The sequence below is a fragment of the Balaenoptera physalus genome (genome assembly GCF_965194825.1).
Source record: "Balaenoptera physalus genome assembly, chromosome: 3".
Classification (NCBI taxonomy): domain Eukaryota; kingdom Metazoa; phylum Chordata; class Mammalia; order Artiodactyla; family Balaenopteridae; genus Balaenoptera; species Balaenoptera physalus.
In genome coordinates this window covers 2,213,147-2,235,496 of record NC_138890.1, presented here as the reverse complement: position 1 = coordinate 2,235,496, position 22,350 = coordinate 2,213,147, and the positions used below count along the sequence as shown (strand labels likewise).

General features: G+C 63.1%; 1 protein-coding gene across 5 annotated transcripts; it reads left to right on the top strand.

Moving 5' to 3' along the window:
* Positions 1–931: 931 nt before the first annotated feature.
* On the top strand, positions 932–21,955 carry FZR1 (fizzy and cell division cycle 20 related 1). Of its 5 annotated transcripts, none has more exons than XM_082456064.1 (14): positions 932–1,114; positions 15,398–15,479; positions 16,620–16,745; positions 16,845–16,908; positions 16,989–17,116; positions 17,608–17,690; positions 18,096–18,279; positions 19,103–19,168; positions 19,637–19,739; positions 19,823–20,007; positions 20,162–20,395; positions 20,697–20,801; positions 21,294–21,395; positions 21,754–21,955. In XM_082456064.1, the coding sequence occupies exons 2-14, from the start codon at positions 15,411–15,413 to the stop codon at positions 21,793–21,795; spliced, it is 1,491 nt and encodes a 496-aa protein (XP_082312190.1). In that variant the 5' UTR covers positions 932–1,114; positions 15,398–15,410; the 3' UTR covers positions 21,796–21,955. The 5 variants fall into 5 exon arrangements, with proteins under 5 accessions (XP_082312190.1, XP_082312189.1, XP_082312188.1 ...); XM_082456063.1 differs by having other exon boundaries at positions 1,063–1,114; positions 15,398–15,475; XM_082456062.1 differs by lacking the exon at positions 932–1,114 and adding an exon at positions 15,049–15,161 and having other exon boundaries at positions 15,398–15,475.
* The last annotated feature ends 395 nt before the right edge of the window (positions 21,956–22,350 follow it).

The following is a 22,350-nucleotide window of genomic DNA, read 5'->3' as shown; positions in this document are numbered from 1 at the left end:
CAGAGTAGGAGAGCTGTAGCCTTACTGCTAACCAAGGTGGGACCGGTGCAATGTTAAAGGAGGATTGCTGTTTTATTTGCTTATTTAAAGAGAGGGAGAAATGTGGTGCTCCAAGGACAAAGAAAAGATAAACTCAGAAGGCCAACATCGCCGGAACAGAGAGTTACGGGACTCATCACTGTGTCACGTAGCAACCATTACGTCTTTGAGCCCTCCCAGCCATTCTGCCCTGCTCCTTTCACGTCCCATATAAGGAAGGGTATTTGTCCTGTTCTTCCCCCACTCTGCACACTGGAAGTATGCATACCCTACCCAATCAGCAGATGACTCGCAAGTTCCTTTGTTCCCTGGCTATAAAAACAGACAAGTAACCCATGCTCGGGGTCAGCTCTCCCTATCAGAAAGTCAGCCCGCTGTTCTGGCAGCGACCCTTCAATAAATTCTATCTTTTTTACATTCTGCCTTGTGTCTGGAAATTCTTTTCCAACCCGTGGAATGAGTGAGTGTGTTTAAGTAGGCAGTGGGGTTTGCACGACCCTCACATGCACCTGTTGTGGGTCTCACCTGCGCTTATCACGCGGTGTGACACCGTCACTGCGGTGTGGGTCTGCCCAGGGGTACCTGTTTCTGCGACCGTCCCCTGCTAAGAACAACGTTCTAAACTGAGAGGAGCCACTCCCCCGGATTCCCACGTAGCCGCCTTCGCGGGCCGTGGATCCTGTTCCCGCGCGGTTGCCCTGGGCAACCCGTGGCGCCACGCTTACTGTATTGATTCGAATCGCGGGCTACGTCACGTCCTCCCGAGATGCCCGCGGCGAGCAGGCACACCCGCGCGGAGTGGGCGGGGCGGGACGCGGACCCGAGGCCCCGGCGCGCGGGGGCGGGACGGCGGCACGCAGCGCGGGGGCGGGGCCGGCCGCGGGAGCGCGCCCGGAGGAGGGCGCCGGAGGGCGCGGAGCCGCGACCGACGCCATATTAAGGAGCGGGGAGCCCGGGATTCCGTCAGCGGCTGCCGCGGCCGGACGCGGCGTAGCTGCGCTCAGCGGAGGCGGGCGCGGCGTGGCGCCGGGAGAGGCGGGGCCGGCGGAGCCAGCGGGCGACGGGAGCGAGCCAGGTGAGGCGGCCGAGGTCTGGGGACCCGCCCCCTGGACCCGAGCGCGACCCCCGAGTCGGGCGGGCTTGGCAGCGGCGTGGGCCTGCCCGGCCCCCGAAACCGAGCTGGCGTCCCGGCCCGCCGCCCCCAAGCTCAGGCCCCCCCCCACCCCTCGGGAGCCGGCCGGACGCCGGCGCGCCGCCCCGCAAGCCGAGCTAGGCCCAGGTGACCTCAGCATCCCATCTCCCGTCCTAACCCCCACGTCCGAGCCTCCGCCTAGAGCAGGCCCTGCGTGACCTCCGCAAGCCGAGACACCTGCGGCCCGCCACCTCCCCGCGCGGTCAGCGTCCCTATCCTTTTGTAATTAGCAGGTTGAGCTCTGACCGCTCCCCGCCCCAAACCGGTGGACTCCCCACTCCGTCCCCCAGAACGGCAGGCCCACGCCCTAATTTGTGCTCTTCATCATTGGCCTGTCAACCCCGGGTCTCCCAAGTTCACACCATCCAGCTGGGGCCTGCCCAAATTGAAACTGCCCCCCCCAACCCCGCCCCGAGCTGTCACAACTCCCCCAGGCTCGGACCAGCCCCCGCCCGGATAAAATACAATCTGAGGCTCGTGGACCCTGGAACAGCCAGGCTGAGGTGCGGAGACCCTGCCCGAATGGGCTCCCCATTGTGCTCACCGCGCCCCTCTCTGCTCCTGGCACACGGAAGCAGTTAGGCGACGAGTTTTGAATACATAAGTGCCCCACTGGCTCCCAGCCCGTCTGGTTTCTGCTCCCCGCACCCTTACGGCTTGACCCATTCTGGGCATGACCCACCCAGAATCCAGCGCTCCCATCTCGCCACTGACCTCCCCAAAATGTGACACCGCCTGGTGGTGCCCAACTGCCCTCCAATCCGGGACCATTCTGGGTCTTGCAACAAGCACCAGCCCGGCCACCCCGGATCCCGCAAGTGTGGCACAGTCACGCCATCACAGCCGTTTTCCCCTGCTAAAAACTGACCCCCACCTCCCATTGGTCCTGCACTGTCCAGACCTGCCCCCAATTCAAAGCCTGAGTCCCACTGTTGTGCAGCTGTCCAGCCTAAACCCGTTTGGTTTTTCCCTGTTCTCTTTCCCCTCAAGTCATCCCTTGGTTCAAGGTGCCTCTCAGACTGGGAACTAGATCCCCCCACCCCCAGTCCGCTAAGCGATGACCTCATGCCTCTAGCTGGTGAGGCTGCAGCCCACTCTCCTCGCCCCCCGCACCCCAGTCCCCGCCACTTCTTAGCATACTTGGAACAAGGACAGTTTACCTAAAGAAAAACCGTCCACCCAGACCTCATGCAGCCAACGCCTGCCAGATCCACCTTCCAGATCGGGGCCAGGTGGGAATGCCTTTGAAATGAAGAAGGTTGGTTGGTCCCTCCTGGAGGTGGGGACGGACGGGATTTGCACTCTTGGAAGCTGATGAGATCCTGGGTGGGAGGAGGCAGTGTGCAGTCCTCAGAGTGGGTACACGTTGTCCCCCTGGCCCATTTATGGGCAGAGTGTCTCGTGGGCCGTCGTGACTGTTGATGTCGAGGGCCCCTTCTGTTTCGGCCACGCTGAGCTGGCTTTTCTTCTGAACCTGAGAGTGGAAGCAGGTGTGCTGGCTGCCCAGCGGTGCTTTGCATAGCGAGTGAGGTTGGATTGCTCCAAGAGGGTTGTGTTAAGGATGCAGGCTACTCCCCCTCCAAACGCCGGGGCTCTGGTCCTTGGACAGGTCTTGGTTCAGAGGACAGTTGCTTTGCTGTGGCTGGGGGCCACATCTCACGTGACTGTGCTGGCCAGCGTGCCACCGTGACCATTTCCCAGGACGATCTCAGAATCTGTGCCCTGGCTGTTGCTATCTGTCTGGGGCTGGGCAAGGAGGACCTCGGAGCCTGATGAGTCTTCAGAAGCGGGTCTGCATCGATTTTCACACCAGGTCCTCTGTCTCCTGCCATTCGTAGTTTTGGGGGCCTCTGACTGGGGCAGGTTTTGTATACCCAGGACTTCTGAGTTTGGGGAGGCCCAGAGTGGGGTTGGTTGTGGGACCTTTCGCTCAGTGTTACTGAGACGGATGAGGATCCAAAGTCATTCAGTCTGGAGGGTCGATCCTGGGGACTTCCGGGTAGCATCAAGGGACTTGGTCTTTAAGAAAGCCGCCAACTTGCAGCACTCTTGTAATCCTTCTCTTCTAGAGCAGAGGCTCTCAACTGGGGACACTGGTGATGTCCGGGGACATCTGTGGTTGTCATGATTGGGCTGCTCCTGACATCGAGGGGGTGGGGGCCGGGGTGCTGCTCCACACCCCGCAGCGCCCAGGACGGTCCCCCACAGAGGATGATCTGGCCCTGAATGTCCACAGTGCCGAGGGGGAGAGACCTTGGACTAGAGTCCTGACCAGGAGGCCTGTGAGTACAGGGACTCCATCCCCAGATCCTGCACAGGGCCCGGTGAGGCTGGGGCTGTAGAATGCTGGCTTGAGTGGGTGCGGGGGTCCTGGCCGGCCCTGGGGGTTGGCACCGGGAGCCGGTGGCCTGCAGAGCCGGGAAGGGAGTGTTTGGCTCCCCCTCTTCCGCCCCAAGAGCTCCCTGTGGTCCGACTTCTGCTCCCTCACAGGCCCCAGTGGCTTCTTGCTCGTCGGCTCCGCTGATCACGGCCCTGCCCACCCCGCACTGGCCTCCCCCAGGCTTTGGCCGCTTCGGAGCCTGCCCGGTGCAGGCAGGGAGTGTTTAAGTCAGGGGACAGGCGCGCAACCGGAGCCCCCTGAACATGGCACTGACAGTCTCGACGGGACGTTGGTCGCCTGACCGCCATGTCCTGTGTTCTTGGCGAGTGACTACTGTCTCCTGCCTCAGTGTCCTCAGGTGTGAATGGAAGGAGAGAACGTGCTGTGCACCTTCCCAGCCTTGCTTCCTTTAGTCATCTGACTACTGCGAGTCGTAAAAAAAAGTAGAAGGTGGAACCCACTCGCCTGACTTCCTGTGCCTCCCCCTTCGTCCTTCACTCGCCCTCCTTTTATCATCTTATTTATTTTTGTTGGTAACAGCTTTCCTCAGATGTAATTGTTGTATTCCACACTTCACTCATTTAAATTGTACAGTTGGGAGGTTTTCAGTGTATTTACAAGGTTGTGCAGCCATCGCCACCATCTAGTTTAGAGCGTCTCCATCAGCAGTCACTCCCCATCCCCTTCCCAGCCCCTGGCAACCACTAACCACTCTGTCTGGCTTTGCCTGTTCTGGGCGTTTCATATAAATGGAATCACACAGTATGTGGCCTTTCATATTTGGCTTTTCTCACTGAGCATCGCATCTTTAAGGTTTGTTCACGTTGCAGCGTGTCCTCCCTTTTTTGTGGCTGGATAGTATTCCGTCCTATGGATGGGCCATATTGTGTTTGTCTGTCCACCAGTTGGGGGGCCCTTGGGCCGTTGGCCCCTTCTGCGTATTGCGAATAGAGCTGCTAGGAACAGCCGGGCACGGTTTCTTGTGGGGCGGCCCTCCTGTTTAATCGGGACTCAGATGCCTCTGCATGCGCTCCTTGGTGGCCTGCCCCTCGCCCTTAGCTTCCGGTCCTCATTTGCTGCTGATGCCCAGAGCTGGCTCCTGACTGCAGGCCCACGCGGCCAGCAGCCAGTCGAGCCTCTCCTGGGTGTCCTGCGGAGCGTCCAGAAAAGGTTGCTCTTTCCACAGACCTGCCCGTCCCCCCTCCCCTACTTCCCCCAGCCTCACCTGGGCCCCTCCTTTCCGTTCCCCCATCTTTTCAGGACCATCTGCGTTCTCACCTGGGAAAGCAGGCCCCGTCTCCCTGCTCCCTGCCGCTCTGCCCAGTGCACCACCGCTGGCCTGCAAACGCGCATCTCATCAAGTCCCTCCACCCGTCCCTTCCCCACCTCCCTGCCACCAGCCGCCCTAGGGCACAGCCCAGGAGACTGCCATTCTGGCCTTGTCACCTTTCCCTCTTCCTGCCCCCAGTGTGCTCCTTACACCCCAGCCTCCCCAAACCATTCTTTCCAGAGCCCCCATGCCCTTCCCCAGATCAGAATGGGCCCAGGAACCATTGCATTGTGACCATCAGGGAGGGTCTCATCCCTGCCAGGCATGACAGCCACTGCAGGAAGGGGGTCAGGCTGTATTTGCACTGGGTCCCACAGTGAGGAGGGGCCGCTGGGTGGAGGGGTGGAAGGATGGTGGGGGGAGGGAAAGATGGGGGTTGGGGCATGTCTGTCTGTCTGTCTCTCTGCACTTACAGAAGGGCTGAGCAGCTGAGAGGTCAGTGCTAGTCTTTCAAACCGGGGGGGTGGGGGGGGGGAAGCAACTAGTCCCCCTAAGGAGTTCCCTAAACCAGAGGGTCTCCACTGGTTTAGGCGGTTGTCAAACCTGGGGGTGGGACATCCAGGGGGCGGGGCCAGGGAAGCTGCTCAACCCCCCACAGTGCCCAGGACGGCCCGCCGCAGAGCAGGACCCCGCCTGAGTGTCAGCAGTGCCAGGGCTGCCCAAAACACACTAGGCTTTTCCTTCTGCCACCGCCCCCCAGGACCCATGGGTGGGAACTGCGGTGAGACAGATTGAGGAAGCACTTTCTGTTGCTCAAGGCTGCCTGTGAGGGGGTGAGATCCCTGTCCCTGTAGGTGTGCAAGCGGACGCAGAGATGTGTAAGGGCTCTGGGGTCCTGATGGGACATCCAGCCTTGAGAGTCAGGCCTCCGACATAAATCACAGTTGTGTGGCCCCCAAGTTGTTCTTCCTTTGCGTGGGGTTTGCATCCTCTGGGTTGCTGCAGACCCAGACGCCCTTACGGTCTGAACGTTTCACCAAGTCAGACGGGAGTGGGTGCTTCGTGTGCTGAGAGGTGGGGGGATGAGAAACTGCGCTTCAGGCATCATTTCTGAGGTTTCGAGCAGCAATCTCACATGGGGTGGCGGTGCCCTGCTGCCAGCAGTGTGCTCTTGGGGGTGTTGTCACGGAGAAAAGAGGTGTTGACGGGATTCTCCTCTCCTTGAGGCTGTGAGCCCGGGGGAGGGACGTAACTCTGGCTCCCTGCTTTGCAGCTCCTGCACCTGCCTGCACACAGAAGGGCAGTAGCCTCAGCTGAATGAATGAATGAATGAGCGAACGAACAAAAGACGCTCCTCAGGGCTCCGCCACCAGGCCTCCCTCTCCTAGTGATTCCCTTCGGCCACTCGGGAAGGTGCGCTGTCCCCCGTCCAGTGCCGGGCACAGTCCTTTCTGACTCTGGCCGTTCCCAGCCTTGTCCTTTGCTGTCCTTAGACATAAGGGGCCGCTAGATCGTTGTGTTCCCCCTGCAGGGGGAGACCACTCCCTTCACAGGAGCCCAGGTCCTAGCCTTGTACAACCACAGCCCACAACCCTGCTCCTCCCACGTCCTCAGGACGGTCCTCCCTCCTCCAAGGGGAGACCAGTCCTTTTCACCTTCGGGGGCAGAGTGGGAGAAGATGGGGCCCTGCCTGGTCACCTGGCCCACAGCTGTGGCCACCAGGATACCTCCCGTGCCGCACGGCCCACATCACTGCGCGGTGGAGCAGGAAGCAGGGGCGTCTGGGATCTGTTGTGCGCCTGTCACTGAGCCCGTGAGACCAGCCCCCATTTCCTAGCGTCTCCTTTGGGTCAGGCCCTCTACCTGCTGCTTCACGGAAGCTGCGCCCAGGTCACCGCAACATGTGCGGTGTTATCCCATTACCCCCATGTTTGAGCTGAAGAGACTGAGGTTCAGAGAGGGGAAGTTGCTTGCCCAGAGCCATGCAGCCAGGGAGGGGTGAAGCCAGGACTCAGAGCAGGTCTGTCCCTGTCTGCAGCCCGCCCTTTCTCATCCACCCTGCTGGGACTGGTTGACGATCGTGTGGGGAGGGGGCCGCCAGGCTGGCCTGCCTGCCTGGGCCCAGGAAGAAGAGGCAGAGCCAGACTCTGACTGGAGCGGAAGAGTAGGCGACCCCCATTTTCTGGTTGGGTCTCTCATGTGGGACTTCTCCCCCAACCCCTCAGAGACCGGCTGGAAAAAGACGACCAGCCCCCCGCCTTTCTCGGGGGCTGGTAGTCAGGAAGCCGGGGACGGGCACCAGAGCCAGCCCCGGTCTCCAGGTTCTTCCGCCTGCACGCTTCCGGGAAGGAGGGCGCTTCCCCGAGGTGTTGGGCCCGTTGCCCGTTGAAAGTCTGTGCCCCGAGATGACAGTTTTCAGGGAGCCCCAGCCGTTTGTCACCGTGATGCCTAATTGGATGGCTCCTGCTGGAGCAGGCCGGCGTCGAGGCACACGTGGCCGTGATGACCCGTCCTGAGTGGGCCTTGGAGCTTTAGACGGCTGGCCTGCTGGTGCTGGCCTGGGGAGCCTCTCACTGCGGAGCCCGAGCAGCCGTGGGCAGGTGGGGGCAGGCGGGATGGAGCTGGACCGCCCCCCAGCCGCCCGAGCCCCGGTTTTGTGGAATGGAGATAGGATGGCACCTGGGGACCGAGTTGAGTCAAGCGCCTGGACTGCCTGGCGCTGTGCTGGCTGCTGGAGAGGCACAGGTGGCCTTCATGTCACCGCTCTCACTGTCCTCACCTGTGTTCTGACAGTCTCCCCACAGGGCCAGGGCAGTGCCCCGTTTGCCGGGGACGCAGTGCCCACATTGGACCTGGCAGGGCGGTGTCCCCAGGCTCCTGCTGGCATGCTTTCTTCCCCTCCCTTCCCTGTGCCCCGTGTGGGGAGTTGGTGTGACCAGCCCCCCCAGAGGCCAGAGTTACCCTCACTCGGGGTGATCCTGCACCCCACCCCCCCCAGGGGACACTGGGCTACGTATGGGGACATCTGTGATCCACACAACTCGGAGGGAGTCTCCCCTGACATCGAGCAGGTGGGGGCCAGGGAGGCTGCTCCACACCCCGCAGTGCCCAGGATGGCCCAGACGTCAGCGGTGCCACGGGCAGGCGGGCAGGCAGGCGGCCACATGCCACACGCAGACCGTGCTCAGCCTCGAGTACTGAGTCATGAACCGCAGACCGTGCTCAGCCTCGAGTACTGAGTCACGAACCACGTCACACGGTATCTCCTTGGCCACTGCAGGACCGGTTTTAAAGATAAGCATGGCCTTGAGGGACTTGCAGTTTGAGCACTTCTGGAAGCCGTGCTGGCTGGGCCTGGCGTGAACTAGTGGAGGGTGTGCCCAGGATGCTGCCCTCGTGCTGCCCTCTGCACCGCACGCCCCCCGGGGAGGCCTTGACAGTGACAGTCAGAGGGGCTGCGCTGTCATGGGTCCTGCCCCACATGCCCCTGTCTGACCTTTCCTCCTCTGTGGGCTGGGGGAGGGAGGGCCGGTTCCTGCCCGCACCTGGGGGCTGTTAGTGACTTGAGGTGAAAGCTTGCTCTTGGTATTGTTTCTCACGTGGGACCCCAGCCGCCTCTGGCTCCAGCGGGAAGGAGGGCTCACAGGGCTGGGGCACTGGCTTATCTTCAGGCCCCTTGGTCCTTGCTAACCCCAGGGCCAGCCCGTGCCCCATCATCTCACTCACCAGGGAGCCTCCCTGGCCTGGCCCTACAGGGCCCTCCCCCCAGCACTGCGGCACGGGGGTCGGGTCATTCTCCGGGGGCGGGGGTGGGGCGCATCCCAGGCGCTGGGATGTAGAGCAGCGTCCCGGGCACCCACAGTCATGACAACCACAGACATCCCCAGACCTGGCCCAGTGTCCCCTGGGGGCAGAACCACCGTGGTGAGGACCCCTGGGTTGTACTGACAGTGAACCATCCTGCTGAGTGCCTGGTGCCTGGAACCCTGGCACGCTGTAGGGCCGAGCAAGGTCAGGGGTATCGAGGAGCCGCAGGGAAGGCTTCCTCAGGAGGGGCAGCCAGCTGTTGAGCAGCTGGCTTGAAAGCAAGGGCCCTGCTCTGTCACTGGGACCTCTTCATCCAGCATGAGTCAGCCTCACTCTCGGAGAGGACCGGGGCCGGGGTTGAACGTGGGGAGCTCACAGGAGGGCAGCCCTGAGGGGTCAGGCGGTCTGTGACACGTGCAGGCCCTACTCCTAGCCTTGTAGGGACCTCATCCTGTCCCTTCAAGTGACCAGGATCATGCCCATTTCCCAGAGGACTAGGCTGAGGCTCGGAGACTGAAGGCTAGTCTGAAGCAGTGAGAGAAGGTGTGGGCCGCCTGGCTCTTCATTCTGGGGGCCACGAGGGGTAAAGAGGAGACTCACCTTCAGGGCTGGCTTGGCGGGTGGGCGAGCCTCCCAGTGACAGTGCCCTGCAGAGGGGGCACTGGCAGCCAGCGACTGAGGACCCCAGCCCACCTCACAGACCACGGACACCAGCCTGCAGGTGCCGGCTCCTGGGCAGAGCGTCTCTAGGGCCAGGGTTCTGGCCCCTCTGAGCAGGCTCTCATCGCTTCCTAACCCCGCTCTGTCTCCCGAGGCAGCTCTAAACCCCCTGCAGCCTGGGGGAGCCTTTCTCAGCCGCCTTGCAGATCCTCTGTGCTCGGAACTTCTTTTCAACAGAAAAGTCACTACTCTGTCTCTGCCTTTTACTAGGAAACTTTGCAGATACACAGCAAAGGTGGGAGAGCGTTCCCCTGCACAGCCAGCCATGCCCCTGCTGCCCAAACTCTTCTGGTCTCGAGCCGGGGCATGCATGGTCCCCGCTCTCCCCGGCTGCTCGTTTCTTTGAATGGCCGGCAAGTTCCCATGATGCAGAATCCAAGAAGCACAGAGTGACAAGGCAGGGGGACCAGGGCTTCCTTCCTCTCCTGACCCCGTCCTCTAGTTCCTCTTCCCCAGCCGACCTTCCCAAACCTTCCAGAAACGGCTTGTTCTACACAGCATGTTGTCACGTGCACTGGGTCCCAGAGACCCGCCCCCCTTTTACTGCAGTGCCTCCTGTGGGGAGATGGGCCACACCCTGCAGGTAGACGTCTGGTCTGTAGACGTCTCTCGTCCCCTGCTTTCCTAAGCAGCCTGCGGAGAAGTCTCCGTACACAGGGTTTTGCCCACACGCGCCAGAGTTTCTAAGGGTAAATTCTTAGAAGTCAGAGAGGATGTGCGTTTTTAGATTCTGAAAGCAGTTGCCAAATTCCGGCTCCTGCCAGGCGTGGGTGCGAGGGTGCGTCATCTGATTGTGGAGTTGCGCGGGGATGGGGGGAGCGGGCTCTGGGCTGGGTTCGCAGCCCTCTGGTCGCGCGTGCAGCCGAGCCTCTTTTTCCGGGAACCGTTTGTATCCTCTGCCGCTTTGGTCTGTCCTGAGGGTGGCAGGTACTTTTCCCTGTTATGTCGTTCTTTTTTTAGAAAACTGTGTTTGTGGTGTGTTTGCTTGCAGACACTTTTCATTTCTCCACACGTGAATTTATCAGCCTTTTCTCTCAGGGCTTCGGGCTCTTCTGGTCTTCTGCGGTGCGGCAAGCAGCAGTCTTAGAGGAGGTGGGCGGGCGTCCCCGAGGTCCTGGGACCGAGGACTCTCTCGGATGCCACCTCCACTCTCTAGAATAGGCCGCTTGCAGCCTGGCGGAGGCGCAGGCCCTCGGCTCTGAGAATGGGCTGGAGTGGGGGCTCAGCCCGGTTTTGTCGCCAGCATCATGTGGTTTGGGTGTGACTGCGGCCGACCAATGCTGCGAGTTACCGCTCTCCTCCAGAGATCTTGGTTGAGGCCCTTGGCGTCTGTCTACCTCCTCACCGAGACAGCCTGGGTGTGCGGGGCGGGTGCCCCTGAGGGCGCCGGCTTGTCACTTTAGAGAAGAGTGCAGCGTCCATGGTGGGGCGCGTCATCTGCATCTACAAGGGCAGAGCTTGAGAAGGCGTTAGTCCTGGAGCCCCTGCACCCGTGCCCGTGCCTCCGCGAGTCCCTCTGCGAGGGGTCGGGTCTCGGAGACACCATCCTGGGCTGGATGCCGGCATCTGACGGCCCCACACACTCACCCACTGCCCCAGCTGGCCCTCGCGTCCGCCTTGCCCCTCCGTAGACAGCCGGCCGCTGGGGCGCGCTGCCGCCGGCACGGCTCCTGTTCCCCTGGTGACTTGGCTCCGGCTCACCGCCCCGCTAGGCAGGGAGCTCAGCACGGTGGGACTGTGTCCTCGCTGCCTGCTCCAGCCCAGCACCTGCCCCAGGCCTGGGGGTGCTCAGAAAACATGGGATTGGTGGGGTGAATGAAGACTCTCCGACAGACGCGTGAGCCGCACGGGCTGGGGCAGAGAGCAGGCCTCTCAGGGCCCCCGTTGAGGACACCCTCTCGGCAGCCACCTCCCCCTAAAGATCAGCAAAGGTGGTCTCGGTGCTCTACCTTCCTCCGCCTGCCCCTAGTGTGTGCGTGTCCTGCAGTTGTTGTAACAAATTACTACAAACTCCGTGGCTTAAAACAACAGAAATTTATTCACACAGTCCTGGAAGTCAGGAGACTGGCTCGGGCCTCACGGGGCTAAAATCCAGGCCTGGGCAGTGCTAGTCCTTCCAGAGGCTCCAGGGAAGCATCTGTTCCCGCCTTTTCTAGCTTCTAGAGGCGCCGCCTCCCTGGCTCGCGGCCCCGTCCTCTATCCTCGTATCTCTATCGTATCCAGCAGTGCAGCATCTCCCGTCTCTCTCTGCCTCTGACCCTCCGCCTCCACTGGGCCCCCCGGGACATCCCCATCCCAGGGGCCTTAACCCCATCTGCAAAGCCTGTTCTGCTATATAAGGGAACATACCCAGAGGTTGGGGACTAGGAACCTCTCTGACCCTCAACACACACATCTGTCAGCAGTGAGATGTCCGCCAGCTGCACGGGCTTCTGCAGAGTGTCCCGTTGGGATGTTGCCGGCAGATGGGGTGGGGCGCGCCACTCTGGGCATACTCGCTGGACTCGGATTCAGCGCACCCCCGGCGCAAGGCCACTTGGCGTCTTAGGAGCAGCTTCTTTGCGCATCCCAGGAAACCAGTCTCCCGCTGTGTATGCTCCGAGATGACCGCGGTGCTCTGCGCTCTGCTTAGGTTCTGGCGTGCGGGCGGCGTCCAAGCTGTTGTCTGGGCCCTGCCGTCTGACCACGCAGGGAGCCGCTGGGGGCATTGGCACGGTGGCTTTGGTCTGTGAACGAAGGGGCCGTGGTTTCCGTCGGAAATGAGCTCATGTGGACCGAGAGGCTTAGAGGGCTGATGATGAGGCCCCTCGTTCCCCTGGGCCCCGCCGGCCCCGAGCTGTAGCCCAGCAGTGGGGGCCCTGGAGGTGGTGCCGCCGAGCGCACGGCCAAGTGCGCCTGCACCTGCTCTCCCGAGGGCTCACTGCCCGGCGGGCGGCACACGAGGCCCTGGTCAGGGCCGCCGCGGTTGACCACACACGTCGGGCCAGGAAGTTAGCCAGGCTCTCTGAGCCTCATTTCCGTGTCTGCAGAGCAGGGACAGCCAACTGGCCCAACTCTGGAGCCGCTAGAACAGGGCCGTGACGGCTCTTCCTGGTGTCCGGCCCCACTCGAAGCCCATTCACGGGCCCCTCAGTCGCCGTAGACGCCGGTCCTGCTGGGGCTTGGTTCTGGCTTGCACTTGGTCTGGCACTGGTCAGCGAGACGGCCGGGTCCACCCTTGGGAAACGGTCCCCTGAATGGGTGTCTCCCCCCAGGCCAGATGCTCAGATGGGCGCCTTTGTGTCCCGCTATGGCCCTGCTGCCCAGGAGCCGTCGGGTGTGGTGAGGGCTTGCGGGGGGCTCTGGGTGGGCGCGTGGGGAGGGGGAGGGCAAGGCCAGAGACGGAGACAGCCGTCTGTCATTTCAGAGACTATGTTCTGGGGCCAGAATGGACAAAATGTGTCTAGGGACGCCTGCTGGGGCAGGAAGCCGTTGGCCAACAAGGGGGTGCCTGCTCCCAAAGGTTTACCTGAAATGAGGGGGGGGGCGGAGGTGTTGCAACCCTGCTTCTCACCGAAGCAGGAAGCCCGCTGTCTGTCGATGACAGGGCATGGGTGGCTCTGGGCCAGCACGGGCTCAGAAGGGCCCCAGGCTGAGTGGAGGGAGGGCCATGGGCACGGGGGCGGGTGGGCGTCCAGGCAGGAGCCCTGTCTCTTCCCCCACCTGACCCCTTGCCCAGCTTCGACAGCCTCATCTTTGCAAGGGGGTGCAGGCATCCAGTTCACGGGGCCACGTGGAGGGAACACGGCGTAAGATAGGCACGCTGAGGTGACCAGTGGCTGCATTACTGTCCCGTGGGCTCTAACCCAACTGGCTCCGCTTCAGCCGAGCATCTGGCTTTGGGCCGAAGCCACACCAAGGCAGCCCTGTGCATCACATAATCCCAGCGAGGGACAAGGACCTGACCGGCTCATGCCGGTGCTTCAGCCCAGGGTTAGGCCCAGGAGCTCGGAGAGGCCATTTGGGGGCATGAAAGTAGCATTCAGCAGATCGGCCTGAGTGTCTCATAGTCTCCTGGTCACACAGAAGAGACGCGAGCGCTGGACTTTCCTCAGGTGTCTTTTTTTTTTTTTTAAGGGCAAACGTTCTCTCTGGTTTACTTTCTTTTTTTTTTAATTTATTTATTTTTGGTTGTGTTGGGTCTTCGTTTCTGTGCGAGGGCTTTCTCTAGTTGCGGCGAGCGGGTCCACTCTTCATCGCGGTGCGCGGGCCTCTCACCATCGCGGCCTCTCTTGTTGTGGAGCACAGGCTCCAGACACGCAGGCTCAGTAGTTGTGGCTCACAGGCCCAGTTGCTCCGCGGCATGTGGGATCTTCCCAGACCAGGGCTCGAACCCGTGTCCCCTGCATTGGCAGGCAGATTCTCAACCACTGCGCCACCAGGGAAGCCCTGGTTTACTTTCTGTCTGTACGGACTTGACAGCTCTGGGACCTCTCATGAGTGGAATCACACAGTATGTGGCCTTTTGTGTCTGGCTTATTTCACTGAGCATGATGTCCTCAAGGTTCATCCATGGTGTAGCAGGTGTCAGAATCTCCTTTCTTTTTAAGGCTGAGGAATATTCCAGGGTGGGGATGGAGCATGCCTTGTCTATCCGTTCACTGTGGGTGACACTTGGGTTGTTTCTCTTCTTAGCTTTTGTAAATAGTACTGGTAAGAGCATTTGAACATTAGCTTCTGTGTGGGTCTGTTTCCTTTCTCCGGGCTGTATATCTCAAAGTGGAGTTGCTGGGTCACGTGGCTGTGTGTATTTGATTTCTTGAGGAGCTAACAGGGGCAAGGGGATGGGGAGGGAATGTTTCATGGGGACAGGGTTTCGGTTTGGGAAGACGAGGAAGTTCTAGAGGTGGATGGTGGGGATGGTTGCCCGACAACGTGAATGGACTGAAAGCCGCTGAACTGTGCACCTAAAAATGGTGAAGATGGTGAATTTTATGTTACGTGTATTTTACCATAATTTTTTTTAAAGGCAAGTGTGGACTTCCCCAGGGTACTACACCTAGGAATTTGTATTCGTAAACTTAATTTCTGGCCAGCCTTCACTTTTCGAATGCTTGATACTTGGTCTGTTGTCAGAGCGGCGCCGGCCCAGAGGCTCGGGGGCCGGAACTAGCCAGCACTGCCCCGTCCAGCCCTCGGGCTGCAGCCGGAAGCGTAGGGTGACCGTGATGGCGCGAGGCCGCGGGGGTGGGGGCAGAGCAGGCGCGGGGTGGGAGGCTGTGCTCGGGGGCCCCCTCGGCGCCGCCCCCCCCCCGGAGCCTCAGGTATCCCTGGACTCTGGCCTGCCGTCCCCCGGGAAGGGTACCCTGCCCTCTGAGGCGTCCGCTGGCCTCCGCCCTGTCCTGGCAGGCGCACAGCCCTCCGGCCTCAGGCCTGCTCTTCCCTCTCTGGAATGCCCCTCGGCATCCCCTCGCTGCGGCACTCGCGCTCCTCTTCCTCAGAGGCCTCCCCAGGCGATCGGGGAGCTGGTGGGAGCTGGGCGGGGGCGTGTCCGCTGGAGGCCGCCGTCCCCCGCCCCGGCAGGCCTGGCGCCCGGTCCGCTCCGCGGACCCCCGCGAAGGGACAGGCAGGCGACTGACAGGCCGCCCCGCCTCCCTCACGGGGCCTGAGGAGCTAAGGGGCGAGGACGAGGTCCCGGGGGTGGCTCACGGCCTAGAGCGTCTGAAGCAGGAAGGCGACGAGATGGGTGCTTGTGTGGGATGGGGGGGCCTGCGGTAAGTGGGCGACCGGCCAGAACCAGGACAAAGGCGTGTGGGCCCCGTGGAAGGTTCCTGCAGAACAACCAGAGAGGAGCCCCGTTTGTCCCCGTCACGTCCCGCTGGGCTCCTGGGAGGGAAGGGCCCCCACCTGGCAGGGGACTCGGCCGTCCCCGAGGAGTGCCCTGTGCTCGCCAGGCGGCGGTGGGGACCGCTGCACGCCGGCACTGACCTCTCGCGCCCTCCCCGCCCAGGCTGACGGCCGCCATGGACCAGGACTACGAGCGGCGCCTGCTCCGGCAGATCGTCATCCAGAACGAGAATACGATGCCGTGCGTGAGTGCCCAGGGCTGCCCCGCCAGCGCCGGGGAGACTTGGGGGGCGCGGGGGGGGGCAGGCAGCTGCTGGGCTTTGGCCCTTGGAGAACAGAGGTGCCGACGGGTGACAGACACGTCCTCCCCCGCGGCGGCACAGCCACGCCAGGTGTGAGATCCCCCAGCACCTCCCTGCGCTGCCCTCCACTGCCGGGGCCACAGACCCCTCATCCTAGTGGGCGGCCAGGGCAGAGGAGCGATGGTGGCACGGGAGGGCCCTGTTTTGCTCTTTACTGCATCGCCACCCCCTCCGCCGTGTTGTGTTTCTCTGTCCTGGGCTCCCGACACGTTGCAGGCTGCGCCTACCGGTTCTCAGCGCTCTCAGCTCCGCGCTGGGCCGTCCAGGGCGGGGTCCTTCCTGCCTCTTCCAGATTCTGGTGTTGCCGGCAGTCCTAGGCTTACAGACCCACTCTCCAGTCTCTGCCTCATCTTCATGTCCCCCCTCCCTCTGTGTACTGGTGTCTCTGTCTCTTCGGAGAACACCAGACCTTAGATTTAGGGCCACCCTGCTCCAATATGACCTCGTCTCAACTTGATGATACGTGCAAAACCCCTATTTCTAATTAAGGTCACATCACAAGTATCAGGGTTCGGGACTTCAGCATATCCTTTTGGGGGACACAGTTCAACCTACAGCAGATCCCTTGTAGAAAGAGGGACATTCCTGGGACATTCCCACTGCCTGGTTCTGGGGTTGGGTCATGGTCTGATGGGGGAATAGCCTTGTGTGCGGGGAATGGGGCTGGCAGGACGACAGGCTCTCAGTGTCGGGGGACAGATGCTCTTTGTTCTGTGCTGTCAACGTTCCCGTCCTTTGGTGACTGCTGAGAAACGGATCTCAGCACCTGGCGGTGTCCATGGTCGGGCTTTCGCTCCCCTGCCTCTTCCCACCCACAGAGCCGGACGGACGAACTGAGCTCCAGACGTGGTGCCTCTAGCAGGTTCCAGCACGTGGGTCACTACCGAGATCAAACCCTCGTTCAGTGGCCAGAGGCCAAGGGCGAGGAGGCACAGTGGGCGGGGCCTCAGTCGGGGAGGAGAGGCTGGCCTTGGGGCGCTCTGGGGGCTCTGAGGCACCCAGCCCGCCCTGCCGTCTTTCCAGGTTGCAGAGATGCGGCGAACCCTGACACCCGCCAACTCCCCCGTGTCCTCCCCCAGCAAGCACGGGGACCGCTTCATCCCCTCCAGAGCCGGCGCCAACTGGAGCGTGAATTTCCACAGGATCAACGTGAGGGGGCTCGGGAGAGGGACCCTGACCGCGCAGCCTTGGGGCACGGGCCGGGCCCTTCCCACTCAGCCCTACCTCCTTCCCCTCCCTGTCCCACAGGAAAATGAGAAATCTCCCAGCCAAAACCGGAAAGCCAAGGACGCCACCTCGGACAACGGCAAAGGTCGGGACTCAGGCCCCCCCGCCCCCTGCCCCCTCCGCCCCACCCCCCCAGCCCGGCCTCACGGAGCTTGGTGCCCACAGACGGCCTGGCCTACTCAGCTCTGCTGAAGAACGAACTGCTCGGTGCCGGCATCGAGAAGGTGCAGGACCCGCAGACGGAGGACCGCAGGCTGCAGCCCTCCACGCCTGAGAGGAAGGGCCTCTTCACGGTGAGCCCCGCTGGCTGCCCCCGGCCTCCGGTCTCAGCCTCCGCGGGCGTCTCCTCCCATCTCAGCCCCTGCCCGAGGGGCTGGAATCCCAGAGGCACGGGGGACCGCTTAACCCCGTGCCTCGCACCAGGCTTGTCGCCCTCCTGCGCGGCCTGTGGGTTGGAGGGACCTGGGACCGGTGCCGCCTGCAGGGTGGAGGGGCGGGGCCTCAGCCTGAGCCGCCCCGCAGCCCACCTCCCCGTTTGGGCCCCGGGGCAGCGCCAGAAGGCCTGGCTTGGGTCCCTCAGGAGACTCTGGGCTGAGGGGCTGGTGGCTGCACGGGGGCTGGAGAGACAGGCTGATGCCAGCAGCCCTGCAGGAGGACGCCTTGGGTGCGAGGCTTGGTTTGCCCGGGACGCGCATCTCTAGTCAGAGCCCCTCCCAGTTTCGGCGCCCCCTGGACTCGGGCACAGGCCACCAGCATCCACTCAGTGGGTGTCCCCTGCCCCCAGTATTCCCTCAGCGCCAAGCGCTCCAGCCCCGACGATGGCAATGACGTGTCTCCCTACTCCCTGTCCCCCGTCAGCAACAAGAGGTGAGTCCAGACCTGCACTGGCCAGGGGTGGGGCTGGGGGGCAGCCGGGCAGGGCCCGGGAGCTGCCATCAGTTCTAGAGCTGTGTACGGGGTACGGGGTGGCCCAGAGGACCCCCCTCATTGGGGACTTGCTGCAGGCCCAGACCAGGTGCTGGGAGCCCAGGAGGGGTCCTGCAGGAGGTGCTGGGCAGAGGGGAAGGTGGGGCTGTCGGAGCTCAGGGCGGCTGAACATCCAGTGGTGGAGGGGTCGGTGGCCGTGGGGTCACCCACGGGCTTGGGATCACACAGTGACAGAGTCGGGACAAGCGGGAAATGACGCAGCCTCCCAGCGCCACCGGGAGGAGATGGTGTCTCTGCAGTTCTGTGCAGTTGTTGCCAAATCTCTGCCTCGGTCTCTCTCTGCAGTCAGAAGTTACTGCGGTCACCACGGAAACCCACCCGCAAGATCTCCAAGATCCCCTTCAAGGTCCTGGATGCGCCTGAGCTGCAGGACGACTTCTACCTGAACCTGGTGGACTGGTCATCCCTCAACGTGCTCAGCGTGGGGCTGGGGACCTGCGTGTACCTGTGGAGCGCCTGCACCAGCCAGGTGGGCGCCGCTGAGCCTGTGCGCACGCACGCGGGCTGCGGGGCGGCAGCCGAGCCGGGCCAGGGCCTGTGTGAAGGGTGGGAGTGTTGCCGGGGGCCTCCAGAGCCTGGGGCAGCTCCCGGCCACCTGCTCCTCCCAGGTCTGTCTCCTCAGTGTGCAGACTCTCCTGGGGTCGGTCAGCAGGGGTGAGCGGAGGCCCACGCCCGTCCCTGCCCTGGGCTGGCTTCCGAGAGTCAGGAGTCCTTGCTCCCCGGCCTGAGCTCCAGCCTCCGCCCGTGCCAGCAGAAGAGGCGCGGTGTCTGGGCCCGACTGAGTGCAGTGTCCCCCGCCCAGCAGTGAATGTCTCGGAGTGGCTGCTGGACACACATGGGCTCAGGGTCTGCAGGGCACAAAGACCCTGCAGGTGGGGTGTTTGAGGGACAAAACCAGATGCAAGTGGGTTCAGAGAAGGCAAGCGAGGCCAGCACAGGGAGGCCGGCGCGCGCGCGCGCGCACGCACGCACGCACGCACGCACGCACACACACACACACCCGACCGACACCCGCTGCAGGGACTCCCACCCCCACCCCCCACCCCCCCGGGCGTGATGCCCGCATCCCTCCAGGCTCTGTGCCATCAGCATCCCTGTGCTTGGGTGTGTCCCCTCCCGGCCTGTGGCTTCCCGAGCCCCCCAGCCACCTTCTGCTGGGTCCCAGCACTGACGCTAGTGCCCCCGGGCCTGAGGTGTGAATGAATGAATGAGTGGGTGAACAAACAGATGGATGAGTGGACAGTCTGGGCCTTGAAGGAGCAGTGGGCACCAACTGCTCCCCCTTCCGCCAGGTGACCCGGCTCTGTGACCTCTCCGTGGAAGGGGACTCGGTGACCTCCGTGGGCTGGTCTGAGAGGGTCAGTACACTAGCCCCATCACCCCGCTGGGCAGAGTTGGCCCAAGGAAGGTCGACCGGACCTCACTGGAGGGGCCCTCCGCAGTGTTGGGGGCCTTGGAGACCCAGAGGAGCCAGAATCTGGCCTTGTGGTCACTTGTCCAAGCCCCAGTGACACCTGGCCCCCAGCTGTCCCCAGCCTGTAGAGATGGTTGGAGTGACAGAGACTTGGGGGCAGGCCCGCTCCACACGTTGAAGCGTGTGCGGATCTTGGGGCACGTCGCGTGGGTTTTAACAGTCCCGCTCTCTGTACTACCATCTGCCCAGAGAGTTCCCAGGAGGGGTGTCCGAAGGGGCGCGCGTTAGAGACCTCGAAAGAAGTGGGCCCAAGGCTCTGCTGCGGGGAGGTGAGGGGAGCTCCCCAGCCGCCCGAGCAAGGGGTCCCCACACAGGGGCCTGATGCCCGCTCTCGCCCACGTCGTCGTTCTAGGGGAACCTGGTGGCCGTCGGCACACACAAGGGCTTCGTGCAGATCTGGGATGCGGCCGCAGGGAAGAAGCTGTCCATGCTGGAAGGCCACACAGCGCGCGTTGGTGAGGAGCCGCTCGGGGCCCGGGGATGGGTGGGTCCCGAGGGGCCGGGTCGCGTCGTCATCCCACCCTCTGCCCGGCCGCAGGGGCGCTGGCCTGGAACGCCGACCAGCTCTCGTCCGGCAGCCGGGACCGCATGATCCTGCAGAGGGACATCCGCACGCCGCCCTTGCAGTCAGAGCGGCGGCTGCAGGGCCACCGGCAGGAGGTGTGTGGGCTCAAGTGGTCCACAGACCACCAGCTGCTCGCCTCAGGGGGCAACGACAACAAGGTAGGCCCAGCCCCTGCCCTCCCTCCCTCCCTGCCGGCCCCCCTGCCGTGCAGCAGGGGTGATGGGTGACGGGTGCACCCCGAGGGAGGCCAGGATGGGCCCTGCCTTCCCTTGGGGGACGAGCTGCCTGGGCCTCACGGTCCCATCCCCGCAGCTGCTGGTCTGGAACCACTCAAGCCTGAGCCCCGTGCAGCAGTACACAGAGCACCTGGCAGCCGTGAAGGCCATCGCCTGGTCCCCGCACCAGCACGGGCTGCTGGCATCCGGCGGCGGCACAGCCGACCGCTGCATCCGCTTCTGGAACACGCTCACGGGGCAGCCGCTGCAGTGCATCGACACCGGCTCCCAGGTGTGCAACCTCGCCTGGTCCAAGCACGCCAATGAGCTGGTGAGTGCGGGGCGCAGGAGGCCAGGCCCCGGCCGTCCAGGTCTGGCAGAAGCTGACCTGGTGCGTGTGCCCAGTGACCGCAGGAGAGGCCTGAGGGCTCTCATGTGCAGTGTGTTTCTCTGTCTGGAGCCAGTCATCGACCAGGGTGGGGGGCTGAGGGCTGACACCTGTGGTCTCTGCACCCTGCGGGCGGGCCTTGGTGTCCTTGTGCCTCGGTGGGTGTGTCGAGGGGGGGCGGTCTGCGCCCTGGGGTCGCTGGAGGGGAGCCCCAGGCTCTGACAGCATTCTCTCTGTCCCCTAGGTGAGCACGCACGGCTACTCGCAGAACCAGATCCTCGTCTGGAAATACCCATCCCTGACACAGGTGGCCAAGCTGACCGGGCACTCCTACCGGGTCCTCTACCTGGTGAGTCTCCCCAGCCGGGCCCGGTTCCTCCATCTGGCCCAGCTTCGGGCTCTGGGGCTGAACGGCAGGGTGCAGCACCATCACTCTGAGTCTGTTTCCCCAACGCCCCGCCCCCGCCCTGTGAGCGTGGGCAGCTCTGCCCGCCTTTATAACCTCCAGGTATTTGTTTCCACATAAAAATAGAAGATGCCACGAATAACCCACATCCAGCTGCTCAGATCATCTCTAGATGTTTCACCAAATAACCATTTGCACGTGTCTGGAGAAAGGAGCCCCTCCCCAAATCCACTCACTCTTCAATACTTTGGTTTTTTCTAGAAAAAAGTTTTGTGCTTAAACCAGCAAATCCTTTGCCCAATTGCACAGAGTGGGACCCCTGCTGGGGCAGGAAGCCATTGGCCAACAAGGGGGTGCCTTGTTGTGGTGGGGCGTGGCATCTTACGGCTTTGCCCGTAGGCCACAAGGACAGCGGGGGTCTCTCTTCTCCCGCAGGCCATGTCCCCTGACGGAGAGGCCATAGTCACTGGTGCTGGAGATGAAACCCTGAGGTTCTGGAATGTCTTTAGCAAAACCCGTTCAACAAAGGTAAAGTGGGTCGGTATCAGCGCCAGATGTTCCCCCACGTGTGTGCCCTCAGCCTGTCCTGGGGCCTCCTCCCCCATCCCCGCCGCTCAGCCAGCCCGTCACCCCGTCAGCTGTGCCCTCCCCGGGATCCCCACACCCCCTCTTCTCCTCCTGCATCACCTGGTGTCCCTGCACATCCTGGGGCACTCGCCGCGCAAGGTGCCCGCACAGGCCCCTCCTCAGGCCCGGAGCCTCAGGGTCCCTCCAGGCAGAACTTCCTTCCGGTGCCCCAGCAGCTGGCGCCCAGCCCAGCGGCCCAGCCCCGCAGCCGGCCCCTGCGGGAGGTCACCGGACCAAGGGCTCAGCGTCGCTCCTGTGTGCCCTGCAGGAATCCGTGTCCGTCCTCAACCTCTTCACCAGGATCCGGTAAACCCGTGGCCGTGCCGTCCTGGTCGCAGAGCGCCACCTCTCAGCGTGCATGGACCCTCCCCTCCCCCGAACACGGGCCCCAGAGGAAGACAGGCAGCCAGGGTGGGGCGGGAGCCGGGCCTGGAGAGACCCTGAAGGTTCTATTAAAGCCTGATTGTGAACCCTGTCAGCCGGTGTTTGGGGCGGGGCCGGGCTCGGGCACCAGCAGGAGTGGGGCCTCCGGATCCCTCCACCCTGGGTGGCCCCGGCTCGGACGGCTGTGCTCGGAGCAGGATGGACGCCTCCTGGACGCCGCCTGCTTCCGTCCGTGTCCGTCACCGCCTCGCTGGGGCTTCGTGCTCTGCCTGGAAGCTCGTGCTCACTGCTGCCCACACCTGCTACGGGACAGACAGCTGGACACCAGGCCGGTTGGCCGGGGGAGGGCCCGGCAGGATGGCGCCTCGGGTCGGCCCATGGATCGAAACGACGTCCCCACTCGAGAGGTTTCTTTGCAGCCCCCTCTGCTCTCCCTGCCCCAGCAGCCGGCCGGTGGCTCTTTCAGGGGCACGGCGTTGGG